Here is a 13,896-nt window from a genome sequence, read left to right on the forward strand (position 1 = left end):
AAAATGTAAGCAATGGAAAGCTTTCAATACATTGTGCAAGCTGGCACTACTCTGGGCCGTGGCCTTTTTTATTCTTTTGGACCTGCTTGTGCCATTACAGAAGGGAGGCAGCCATTTACAAATCAGTCTCGGGGTGTGACCACACTAGATTTGCTTCTGGTCATTCCCCATCTGTAATGGCAAAACAGCCTGTAAATGAATAGTTTGGAGGGTTGCCCAGATGGAGGCAGGTTTTTGGTTTTGTGATTTCTTCAAAACCTTCCATCCACCACTCTTCAATTCCGTATGTCTCCATAAGTGTTACACGTATGTCCGATCGTGAGTCCGGAGTTGCTATGCCTATAGACCTAGATACACCTCCCTAAAGATGCAGAAATATGTCTGGGGTTGCTTGCGGTCTGATGCAGGAATAATGTGGGCCAGGGAGGTTCAGACTGCATTGCCCTTTTTTAGATAGTCTTTCCACTTCTCTAATTGCAGAGAAGGCTGCCAAACAACAATTGGGTGTTGGCAGGCTGAAAAACTATTCTTTGGAAAGTTGCCTAGAACAATGCCTGTCGTTATGATTTATTCACAGCATCCAACCATCACTCAACAGTTTTCTATCAGCCATTTATATCAGGGTCACTGTGATATTAGGCCTTAATGTTGCCCCTGCAAACAGACACAACCCTTTTCACAATTCTCTGCACAATGTGACCTGCTCCAATAATACATCAAATATCAGACCTTAAAGGAGGATATGCCATTGACTTTCTGAAGTAGTAAACAGAGAAATGGTTGCATCCCAAAAAGGATTGAAGACTTCAGTGCGCTGTAAGTTTTTATAGAAGGTTGCTGGTTGAAAAGGCTTATTTTTGGAACTCTCATTATCAGATCAACCATCCGATTGACTAACTACCCTTACTTGGCACTAGCCAATCTACACTAAAATCAGTTGCCATATAGCAGCATTTTACCCTGAGGCCCTTTGCCTGAGTTTGGTTCATGATTTATCCTCTGCTCAGTGATTAGCCCATGACCCACTCATCCACGGCTCGAGTCACGCCGGTGATTCAGAGAATGAGGGAGTCTTTTGATGCTGAAGGCAGACTCATAGTCTGCTTTTAGATTGACCAATTCATCAGGGGCGCTTCTATTAGACCAGCTTCCAGTTTTAGAATAAACATTAGGCTGGTGAGTTCTTTCGAATGGGAGCATGTTCCCATGAAACACTGGTCCTTGCGACGTCCAATCACTTTCGTTATCCGGACTTGCATTGCTGTGCATGTCTGTATTAAAGAATTAATTTTTATGAAAAGAGGCATTTTAAAAAAGAGCAGAATTACATACATTAAATACACGTGGTTCCTATTATGGAACCTGTACAGATGAAATGAGTTTCTGTACAGCTCTTGCTAAACATAGCCTAAAACTGCAGTTAATGTGTTGATCTTCCTGGCTCTTGTCTTTGGATGAACATTTGACTGTATTTTGCCTCTGTCGTCCTCAGCCACCACCCCCCCACTTCCCTATACCTGGTCCCTTACAGCAATGCATCCAGTAGGGCTGACAGTTCAACTCTGAGGGCTGTGCTGGCGGTTAGTGCAACTAGTGGGCTACTTGAGTTTACATAACACTCTGTAACTAAATTGATACAGATAGAATTAACAAATCAAAAAGTCATTTGAATCATAACTAGAAAAGTGTGACCAATTACAATTCTTTTGGTGATACATTTAAATAAAGTTTGCTAGTGGTATATATCATTTTGGACAATTCCCAATGTGATATGTGGACAGAGTAGACAAATGTGTCCTAATGGAGATTTCTTGTTACTACGTTTTTCAAGAGTGATTCTCTTCTTCGGGTGATAGGAACTCAAAGGCTTCCTATAGGTTAAAGAGTTTACATTTAATTACAAATAAGTGTCCAACTGGTGTGAGCATAAATGACAACTTGTAAACTGACTCCGATGCGATATAAGTGGAGAGAGAACTGACCTGAAAATTCCATAAATTCTGGCTCACACCAATGTGGTGTGTGTTGGATGTCGCTAACACCAACAAGGGTCTGTCTTCAAGCTAGCATGATATTATAAGACCCCTATAATGTTAAAATAGGGAGTCAGTCCAGTCACTTAGATTAAGATTCTGTATAGTGTTGATGTCTAACAACCCTGAAAGTAAGGAATATAAACTTACTTTTTATGTATGCTCCTGGGCATCCAAAAGGAGGTATTGCGACTCACTTTATCCCAATGCTGTTGCTGTAAGGTAAACAACAGTGTCCCCAATCACATCAATGACTATTCAGAAACTGGACGTGAAAAAGTATACCACCAAGTTACTTGTTTTCCTCCCTTGTTCTTAACTCGATTCCGATTCTTAGGTATTCTGGAAGCCAAGTGAGGGCGGGAAGGTTCGCTTGTAAGAAACTGGGATCTCGTGACGTGTGGCTATGCCAAAGCGTGGTGCCCTGGTCATATGATCACACTCACATGGGTATGTGAGCGGAGGGTAAGAATAGCGGAGGTCATCTTGTAGTGATTGTCCCACTATGGGGGTCATTGGACTACAATATTCTTACATTTTGGAAGCTCATTTGATTGGATATGTGATAAGTTAATTCATCCATATAGTTATCACGTTATTTTGACATCAATGTAAACATGTATATCATTCAAATCTACAACACAATCGAACATTGTCTTACATATACTTAGACTTGGAGAACAATATTTGACTTATATACCTGCATAAAAGTTGTACATCAGGCAATCATCAATAATAACTGATTTCCCTGCCTGTACCATTTAATGTGGTTAGACATAAGCCAGGTCATCTAGTCATGTCCAGGTTAGAACCATATAACTATAGTACAAAAACAGTCATCTTGTTGGTAATACAACACAATGTAATGCATAGGTAGTCTATTTGTTCAACTTGTTAGACATAGTACAGTACATGCATATGGACAAATGGTCTAAGCTAGACCTGGTATTATGCATGTCTTGCATTGAAAACATTCTTGGAAAAAAACTGATAGCAGGAAGAGTATTATCAGCGAGTAGTGTGACTAGAGGAAACAAGTTAGATCATGCCCTGTGTTCTTGCCTCTCGAATATAGGGCCTCATTACACGGATGGCGGAGAACCATGGCGCTATTAGCGCCATGGTGCATGCCGGTAAAATTCCGGCACCACCTTGGCGGAAAGGGGAATTAACGCCCCATTACAAGGTTGGCGGGGCGGTAATTCCCCCTTCCACCATTGCCCTTCCCCATTCCCATTTTTGCCCCATAGGGCTCAATGGGAATGGGGAAGGCACTAATTGCGGTACCGCAAATTGCGGTACCGTAATTAGCTCCCTGGGTCCCTTTGCGGGTTGGTTTTTAACGCCTGCAAAAAGCAGGCATTAAATCCCCCAACCCGCAAAGGGACCTCGTAGTAAGGTGGTAAGGATTTACCGGTACCGGTATTTTACCGATACCGGTAAATCCTTACCGCCATCCGTGTAATGAGGCCCATAGTGTGTCCAACTGTTCAATCCACGCTATCTCTTGCTGGAGTAGGATTCTCACTAGGACTCCACCCCTGCGGGGTTGTCTGAGTTGTTCTAGTATCACAGCCTGCATTGTAGCCACTGAATGGTGAAACTCGTTAAAGTGTTGGGCAACTGGTGATTTATCTGAGTGAGTTTGAATGTTGGACTTAAGTTCTGTCCAACGTCTTTTGTCTTCCCTCGTTGAGATTCCTACATAATAGATGCCCCAAGGGGATCTCACAGCATAAACTACGTTAGTAGAGTGAAGGTAGATGTGTGTCTCAAGGTAAGAGGTTTGCCTGTGTAGGGGTGATTATTGGTGTTACCTTAAATGATATTGTTGCAGTGTTAGCAATAAGTACAAGGTAAAGTACCCCTAAAGGACCTAGTTAGTTTTCTTGGTGCACTAATGTCCGCTCTAATGACTAATTCACAAAGAGCTTGACTCTTTTTGTATGCAAAAAAGGGCACTTTTAGAAATAGCCTCAGCAGGTTTGAATCAAGATGCAATAGATTCAATTAGATTTTAAGATCCGTTAATCTAGGAACTCTGATGTGAGGAAGTGGTCGCATGCACTAATTTAGAAGAAAATCCTTCACTTTAGGTGTTGGGTTAATAGTATGGGTAACTTCATTGGCTTTCTGGGAAACTTGTTGAATATTGTTCATAGAGTATCCTCTTTTCTGAAAGGTGTTGGACAATTCACAGGATTTTTGGATATATTCTTGATTTTCTGAGATTATGCAGCGGTACATTCGAAATTAACTAAATGGAATACTTTCTATTGTGGTTTTTGGGTTAAAGCCTGTAGCAAGTAGACTACTGTTCTTATCAGTTGGTTTTGTGTCAACGGTGGTGTTTAAACATTCATCTTGTACATAGACTTCAACATCAAGGAATCCAAGTCTAGTTATGCTGTGTTTCATGGTGAATTTAAGTTAATGAACTCAAACATTTCTTGTAGTTGTTGTACTGAGCCTGCCCAAATCCCAAAAATATTGTCTATGTGACGACAATATCATTTGAGGTATTTCCTCCATTAGCAATTGTTTAAGATAGGTTCTTAGTCTAGTATCCCATGTACATGCTGGCATAACTAGGAGCCTGTACTGCACCCATTGATGTGCCTGCTATTTGGATGAGATAACGATCTTCGAATCTGATCGTAGCATGGTACCATTGCTTGCTGGGAAATTGATATTTGTTTCTGCATAAAGTCTATACATTCTTGAAAACCGATGAATGAAAATCATGTAGGTCAAGGAATAGGAATGGAGAGCCCCCGTTCACGAATATGATCATACAAATATTGATTTCCATGAGCAGATCAATCTCTGGGTTTAAGGTTTGTGTTCTATTTATCATTAGACACATTTGGGGCCTGGTTTACAAAAGCGCTTTTTAATGGGACTTTGCAATTGAAAAACGCTTTTGTAAATTCGTCCCTTTGGGTGACATATTGGGCACATGCAGTAATGCACCTTAACCCTTGCCTGTTACAGGAGGATAATAAACAAACAGTAATTGTACTATATGTGTTACATTTGTACTTGGATGACAGGTTCATATAAAGTGCTGCATGATACCAAAGGTGGCACTACCCATCCCTTGGCACTGTAGCCGACAGGATCACTATGGAAGACCTTGGGTTATCAGTATTCCTGGCTGATATGGCTTGGTTGTGTTGCTCACACATAGGTATAGGGAGGAAACCGAGCAAAAATACTGCAAAGTGAGCATTTAACCCAACCAAGTACTGCACATTCAAATAAAACGTGCTTGTGGATATGAACTTTCAAAAAGAGTATTTCATTTAGTATGAGGTTCAGAAAAACAATTGTGTAATTGATGAAAAAATGATATTTAAGATAATGTTGAGTAGAAGTTGGAGCACAACAATGACATTACCATTACTCCGACTCTTGGTTAAAGAGGAATACGTGCAGGGCATGGGGGTTAGACGGTGAATAGATTTGTTAAGAAGGAGGCCATTATTTGTTTTTCTTAGACTCTTCAAACCAACCTGTTTTTCCATGATGGTGTGGAGGAGACGGGGGGGGGGGGGTGGGGGGAGGGGTTGAGGGACCAGGACAACTATTCTTCCATAGGAACTGTTCAAGAGACGGGTGATCCAAAAAAACAGAGAAAACCCCCTCAGATTTTCGAGATCTTGTTGAATCTTGGGCTGTGCTCATAAATCCACTGAATAGTCAAATCCCTGCAATGACCACAATACATGCAACTAATCTCCATAGCACATTATAATATGCACATTGTTCACATATGTAAACATTGTCAGTATCCTGAACACCAGACTAGGGTTTCCAATTAGAGGATCAAAAAGGCCCTATTGCCTCAAATATACACAGCATTCTGCCTTCGGGAACGTGATGGGTATACCATGCAAAGCCCCACTGAGTCCGTCTTTTAGGAGCAGAAGACAGTGGAATTTAACACCCAAAGAGCAGGCTGCATGGCAGGACCCCGTGACACATGTTACTCGTCTCGTTCTGTGTTTCGTTTGGGGCCATCTGACGAATCGGCCAACGTGGATCTTTCCAAATTGGCTTTGTTCAGTACATCGACCATAAACTATACCCATGTTTTTCAGGCAGATGATGTAGCCTCGTTTATTTGAAAGCTTCCTGCAGAGTGCAGCATGCACCTTGTGGGGCTCTAAGGGAGGCACAGAGCCAGAACATGCTTTGCAAGTGGGCATGCCACTCTTTTCAAAGCGGTGTTGGGGACCCTGGAAAATAAGGCGAGCTGTGTTATGTCTGACCTAGTGGTTTCACAGTTGGATTATGAGACAGCAGGCCATTTCGAGACCGGAATATTCTAGAGTAAGCTGTCTAGTTGACAATAGACAAACCACTTCCAACCACAAGTGCGTCAGAAGAAATACACGTCAGGAGTTCACATTAACATCACTTCTGTGTCCCCTCAAGGAGTGTGCCAAGCCAGCTGCCCCAGGAGATATCAAACAGACGTGGCCTTACTCAGAACGTTCCTTTGGAATTGTGTGAAGAAAGTGCTGCGGCATCCTGTTTAGATTATGAAAATAACTACTGCGCACCAGCCAACCATACTAGTAGTAGCATAGACCTCTTTGCTACTGATCGCCGGGACAAGCGGAAAAAGGGGGAAAGGTTAAGCTGATTCAATTATAATCCACTTGAGGTTTAAAGTGACTAGATTCTCAGAATCTACCCGTTGCTCCTTTTCCTTTTGGCCACCACTCCTTCACCATGTCCCTTCCTTATCCTCCCTTCACTGACTCACAAACCCAACTGGCGTGCACAGTGCTGTTGGCTGAGAGTGTCGGACGTGACTTGGGGCACCTTAGCAGTTATGAGACTGATAACAGAACCCCAGTCGGATAAAAAATAAACCAGGATGAAAATAAGAGGTTGCCCATGTATTGGCCCGCAATTTAGAGCAAGCTGAACAGTAACCACAGGTCATTTTTTGAATAACTAAGTTATTATTTTTGTAATCTAAAGCACATTTAAACAGTAATATTGCCACTTGTGCCACTCGCACAGTGAGAAAGCTGGCCCCACGTTGGCCCAAATCTGCCCACACTGCTCTGTACGTCCAGTCAGACGGCTTTGTCCTGCTCTTTTACTGGCCTTTTTGGCGTTAACTAACAAAATAATGGCCCTACCAATAATGCTTTCCTAACCAAACAATGGTCTGATCCTATCTTCACCTATAAAACACACGAGCACCAAACTCCATCCTACAGTCCGCCTCTTTCACTGTTTAGTCGTGAAAAGTTCACTTTACTGTGACAATTGACAACAACCAAGACACTCAAAATGGCTGACAACTTGGGCTCTGATAATCAACAACTTCGCCGACTTTCACATATGGACTTTACCACATGTGTGTCTGGTTCTGTATCTCTGTGTAGTCTTGGGATGGGTGAGTGGAGCATTTTGTTACGCAGCGGACATTTGCTGTGACCTGAAACATACACAGTGAGACTGCTGTAAGGCCCCTGAATTGAGGATGGCTCTCAGAGTTATGCCACTTCTCAGGTCTTGCTCCGTGCAACATCAGGGCGGGTCTATCTTTGGAGGAGTGGCCACTGGTTTAACTAGGATAAGAAATTGAGGAGGGCCCCTAATGAGTCACAAAACAATATCTGGGCGTGGGGTGTAAAAAGTGTCAGAAGTAACTAAGGAATCTGTGTAGGAGGCGTGGCCTATCAGACATGGCTGGGTTTTCTTGCCATGCATGAAAGGGGAAAACTCTGTAAAACATTGGTGTGCTAAATATAATTGATCTGCAGTAAAAGAATACTTACTAAAAACATTCAATAACAGGATAGAAATTAAATCAAAAGAGGTCAATGAAGGCTTTAAATCATCTGAGAATGTTCAGGTTGTTCAAGTACATGATGCAGACACAGATCACAATTTCACATGCCAGTTAGATAGCTATTTGGGTTACTGTGCCTGCTGCATGGATGCCTGTTTACCACGCAGGCACAGGCCCGGTCATCAAAAACAACAATGCAATACTCCCTATCCCAGCCAATTCTCTTCCTTGAAGCTGAAAAACATATTCTGCACATTGTGCCCATACAGGAAAAGACATGCACTTGCAAACGTCTTTTTTTATTTGGAAATCAGGTTTTAACCAAGCAGTTTCCTACAGGTAGAATTCTGCAATGATTACTAAGGTAATAATGTGTCCAACGGGTTCCTTTTTGTGCTGCAATGCCTCGAGGCACTGAAGATTCGTCCCTGCAGCAAGCATGAACCATCAGTGCATCTCGGGAACGGGGGAAGGGGGGGTGCATCTGCCCACCGTCCTAGGAGAGGGGAAACCCTTACGGTGGTCGGAATCCCCAGCAGGAACTTGCCCAGGGGAAGCCCCTAGGTCTGATTTGCAAAGCGTTGGAGAAGTAGTGACCCAGTGATATGGAGATGATGATGGGGGTCGGGGGTGGGGGGGTCGGGGAGGTGATTGTATTTGCACACCAAATGGCGGATTGCTACGGTGAATTGGTAGAGATCTGTCTTTATAAAGCAGACATAAAACTGCATGTGTAGGAACGCAAAGAAAAACTAGGACTGGTGAACCACTCGCAGCAGACATTGGACAACTTGAGATCACTGAGTCAATATACTCTATGCCACACTCATGAGTCAGAAAAGAGATTAGCATTGTGCTAAAAATCCATGTGCCACATTCATATCCGAGAATACAGGCTAGCGAGGTTTCAAACCGAAAGTCTTCAATGTGCGAACCCCATTCCTAACCAAGACTAGAGATTAGCATTGGAATAGACAAGTAAGAGAATAATATAGATTAGCAGGCGTGTGGAACGAGGCCAATTAAAAAAATGCACATGACATATTCATGACTCAGAATACGAGTCAGCATGAGTGTAGACGATGAACTAATCTATGAACCACATTCCTGTCTGAGAATACAGATTTGCATGGCTCTACGTGGAATAGCCATTATTGAATGTGCCCCATTCATGACCAAGAAGCGAGAGTAGCCTGGGTCTCGATCTACAATATGCGTACCACACTCGTGAACACAAGTACAGTTATCATGACTCTAAACTGACTGACCAATAATGCACATACCACATTCATGACCAAGAAGACAGATTGGCATGGTCTAGACTGAATATCCAATATTTCATGAGCAACAAGCGACATTACCGTGGGTCTAGACCGGATACATCTACAAAATATGATGTGTACCACACTCGTGAACACAAGTACAGTTATCATGACTCTAAACTGACTGACCAATAATGCACATAGCACATTCGTGACCAAGAAGACAGATAAGCATAGTCTAGACTGATACATCTACATTATGTCTAGCTCACTCATGAACAAGAGTAAAGTTAGCGTGGATCTAGACCGACTAAAAAATAATCCACATAGCACATTCATGGCCAAGAAGAGAGAGTAAAATGGGAATAGTCTAAAAAATGATAAATAGAGATTACCACCGTGCAAATCAATATATTACATTCATGAACCAAAATTCCTTTGGCATGGGCCTACACTTGGATGTTCAACTGTTGCATTCTGGGGTTTAAAGCCTTTGTAAACAGCACTTGAATAAATTGGGTTTCAACACATTACACAAACGATTTGCAAAAAGCAAGTTCAGAACCTGAGAAGCATTGTCATATTGAAATAGTCACCTGGTCATCTGGTCACTGCAGTCTAGACCTGTCAATCAAGTAACACATGCATTAGGCGTGCGGGCTCCTAGACAGTCCGGCACGTGTATTCATGACATGCGACCCTGCATCGCACACCGTGATTTGCATGCCACGTACAGGGTCTTGCTAGGGGTGTTGCACGTGTGTGATCTTTCTTTACAGCGTGTGAACCTTGCTCTCTGGGCGCCAGACACACCGCCCGGGTGATCCAGACATCCCCCAATTACTCCAGACATTTAATGATGCTTCCACCACCCTCCCCGGGGCCCTGAGCTGCATCACATGGGGATAATCACTGTCAGGACGGTGCAGTGTCAAAATGTGAAGAAACAGAGGAGCTGAACACGAGACCAGGGGCTAGTTAAAAAAAAAAAGAAAAAAAAGAGGAGAAATATATCTTGCCCATTTCAACACCGATCTAGCAAGGAATGATGCTTAACTGGTGGGAACTGTACGCTGGAAAGCGCGTGTCATAAATCTGTGGCCTCCAAGTCCCAGCAAGCAGAGTGATTTATGGGTCACTGTGCCCATAAAGTTTACTTTCAGCACAGAATCACTTGAAAAGTATGGTTTGGGATCCCAAAATGAACCTTGTGATAGAGTGCTGTAAAGAAGGCAAGTGATCCGAAATGGATCTTGGGGTCATATTTTGTTACTCTGGGATTGTTACTGTAATATGGGTAAAGAGATCAACCTAAGCGTCCTTATGGGTGGATACTGGCATATAGTGTGGCAGCCAGGTAGGACATGTTTTGTCACAATTGCATTATTACTGCTTTATGGGTTAATGGAGCAACAGGGGTGTCCTTCCATTTGATTGTGGATTACCATCTACACAGGCTGCAGCCTGTGTAGATGGTAATCCACAATAATTTGACTTATTTCAAGGTGATAGTGGTAGATCACCTCACCACCTACGCGACAGCAGCTCAACCACTACTTTACTTCCTTTTACTTAATTCCAGTTGTGTGCATTCCTGACTAGGGCTTTACTTCCACATACCGTATTTTCGTGTCCTTCCATATGGACACTTGCCGCCTATATTGGAACAGCCAGCCTCAACGTGTTTTGTTACACGTGTGGTATTACTGCATTATTGTGGCCAAAATCAGCATCCTTATGTGGGGATACTGGCATACATTGGTGCAGCCAGCATGGACATTTGTCTTTGCCATAGCATTACTAAGATTATGGGCCAAGACCACATCAGTGGGTTCTTACGTGTAATTACTGGCATATTGGGACACATCGAGCATGAACATGTTTTCTTATACTGGCATATATTGTGTGCAGATGCATCAAAGTAACTGTGCTGGAAAATGCACATGTGTGCTGTTGGTGGAATCCACAGGCTTTTTGCATGTTACCGTACTAAACCAATTACACATTGTGTGGTGTTTTACCCACGTTTTCGGAACGAGTGTACTGTAACATGCCCGCTTGAACTCATTAGTTGAAAGAATTTCTTGGTGCAGAACCCACGTAACCTACCTTGTCCGCAACTGAATCATGAGTCTGGGTCGCTTATGCACATTCATGCATAATATTTACACCGCTCGAGCGAAACAAGTCACCAGCTGCCACTGGAGGAATGTGGTGGAGCAGAGGCAGAGCCTAGGCTCACTTCAGGGAGGTGGCAGTGTTGCTCTTCTGGTAGGGCATATACGCTAACAAAGAGGAGTGGAAATGCATCCACTGCAATATTTATCTCCTGAATCATGCATTCACCTGCTAAAAGCTAGGTCTGCAGCACTGGCCGAAGTGAGCGGGAACGGTCGGGAGCGGCGTTCCATCACTTTTATGTTCCACTAATTTTACTTTTTACTGTTAACAGCTCCACTACTTTTTGCAACCATTTTCAGCATCCCGGAACTGTTCTTTATGAAGTTAAAGCACACGTCACCACCGATATCAATTGCATCTAAACTGAAATCTATTTCTACTCAATTGGCTGTCGACCAGCTTGGCTGCAGCCCTTGAAAAAAGTGTTGCACGTTGCTCTTTTCCTTACTAAGCTACCCCAGTTCCACTACTTTTTGGGTACACTTTTATCACTGGTCTGCGGGGCATGTAGGGTGGACAGATGACTCGATGTCACCAGAATTCAGATTCCTGACCTGTATGTAAAAAACGAATGACTTCTGGGAATTGTATTGTTGGTTTTCCTCAAGCCAGCAAACACACTGATCATAAGCGCCTGAAATCGCATAGCGTCCCAGTGACCGACCTGGGTCCAGGTGGAGCCCAACACCCCAGATGTGTTCCTTTTGATGGAAGCAGGCATAGGAACTTTTGGGAAACTTTGGGGGTCCAGATGACTCCATGTCACAAGCTCCAAGTGAAACGGTTGACAGCAGAAGTTTGGGGAATTGTCAACGAGCATGCATTGGTGTATTGTAAATTGTGCAGGACAGACTGCACAAAGGACATGTCAACAACTTTTGGCGGAAAGGGAGCGTGTTTAAATGGGTAGAGTTTCATTTGTACCACTACGCGGCATAGTTTAGTGACTAAATAAAATGATCAGAGACTGACCAGCCCCTCACCAAATGGCGACTGCCGCCAATACAGAAACACACCGGGGAGTAAACACAGCCACCAGCAAAACCGTGCATTGCAGTCCCCGTGTCAAATGTCGAATTTAAAATTCCACTGCTTTATTCACGAAATAGTGCTGCAGTTCGCCCTGCGCAGTCGGATGCTGTTTTAAATTGCCCTACGCGGTTCCCATGCACGTGCATTGCGCAGACAATGGCCGAAGAGTTGTCAGGCGGTGTGATCAGTTTCCACTCTTGTTTTATTCGTTCTTTCGAATTACAAACGGCCACGCACTCCCAACCGGCTCTGCCTAGCTCAATTAATTGTCTCTTTGTCTGCGGAGACTAGAAGATACGTCCCAGGCTTTAATTAAAATGTATGATGGGAGTTGTAGTCCCGATTACTGGCACTTTAATTCATTTGGTTTAAAACCCAAAGCCGATGAGGTTGTGGAAATGGGGTGCAGGCCTTCAAATAATATAAATATAAAATAGTGGAGTCCTCGAATTGTGACACTGGATCGCCTTCAATAGACTTGGGTACGCTTGAAATCTAGGATATTATTTTGCTGATAAATAGGACGTAGTATAATTGTTGCAAAGCGCCGCTTTAATGAATGCAATCCGATCTTAACCATGTCTCTGAGCAACCAAGAAGGAAGGACGTGTTGAAAAGTTACACATGCCGAGGACTTCCCCTGTAACATCTGGCTGTCACATCTGGGCGGAAGCGCGTCTAACCCGCGAAGCGCCGGCATCAGTCAATTCGCATTTCTCACGCATTCCCGCACGGGGGAGTGGGAGCTCGTGTCATTCTTGTAACGGGAGCCAGTAAGCATGCATTCAAAAACAATACACAAACTGCATTAATAAATACATTTTCACACACAAATGAGTAGTCCACACGCACTGCAATACTAATTTAAGAGTTGGTGCGTCTGCACGCAGGCAGGGGATTCCAGTCGGTTAATGGGCAAGGTGTGTGTGAGAGGTGCGCCCAGTCCCGGGTGCGAGGGCCCCCTACCTGATCTGAACGTGTTCCTGATCAGCAGGGAGTGCTCCGAGCCCAGAAGCGTCATGGTCATGTTCAAGGAGGCAGATTCCAGCAGCGGGGTGACAAAAATCACACACACACACACACCCTGGCTCAGAGCATCAGCTGGCTGCTCCAGGAGGAAGCGCTGCCCCGAGGAGTGGGAGAGAGGTCATCCAGAGCCCGCCGGTGCTGCTTCCCCCAGGCCAGCTGCAAATCTCAGCCTGACGCAGGTTTGGTCCCATCGAGCGGCGAGCAGAGTCTGCTGGCCCTCTCCCGAGCTGAGCTAATGAACTTCCAGCCGGCAGGACCCTCCCCCAGGCGGCGAGGGCTCGCTATCGGCTGCAGCATCACCGCTGGGCTGGGGCTGATGTCATACTCGAGCAGAGACCATCCCCGCAGACAGCGCTGTGATATCCGAGCCCCTCTACTACCGGCTGCAGCAACACACCGGGGTTAACCCTTTCCGGCTCGACCCGCGTCCGGGCTGTGACGCAATGCTCCCGAAGCAGACGTTTCCCGACACTTTAGAGACTGGTTCCGTTTAAAGGACAGTTGACATCCTCCTGGAAGTAGGTGCACTCATTTCTGAGGA

At 44.2% G+C, this 13,896-nt stretch overlaps 1 protein-coding gene across 1 annotated transcript in view; it reads right to left on the minus strand.

The window, feature by feature from the left end:
• MYOCD (myocardin) overlaps positions 1 to 13,616 on the minus strand; it is a 197,839-nt gene extending 184,223 nt beyond the window's left edge. Inside the window, exon 1 of the mRNA XM_069654513.1 lies at positions 13,293 to 13,616. Within this exon, the coding sequence (XP_069510614.1) occupies positions 13,293 to 13,353 (61 nt within the window). The 5' untranslated portion in view covers positions 13,354 to 13,616. The remainder of the gene's footprint in view (positions 1 to 13,292) is intronic.
• Between the last annotated feature and the right edge of the window lie 280 nt (positions 13,617 to 13,896).

This window comes from Ambystoma mexicanum, chromosome 3q (assembly GCF_040938575.1).
Source record: "Ambystoma mexicanum isolate Mex_15411 chromosome 3q, UKY_AmexF1_1, whole genome shotgun sequence".
Lineage (NCBI taxonomy): Eukaryota > Metazoa > Chordata > Amphibia > Caudata > Ambystomatidae > Ambystoma > Ambystoma mexicanum.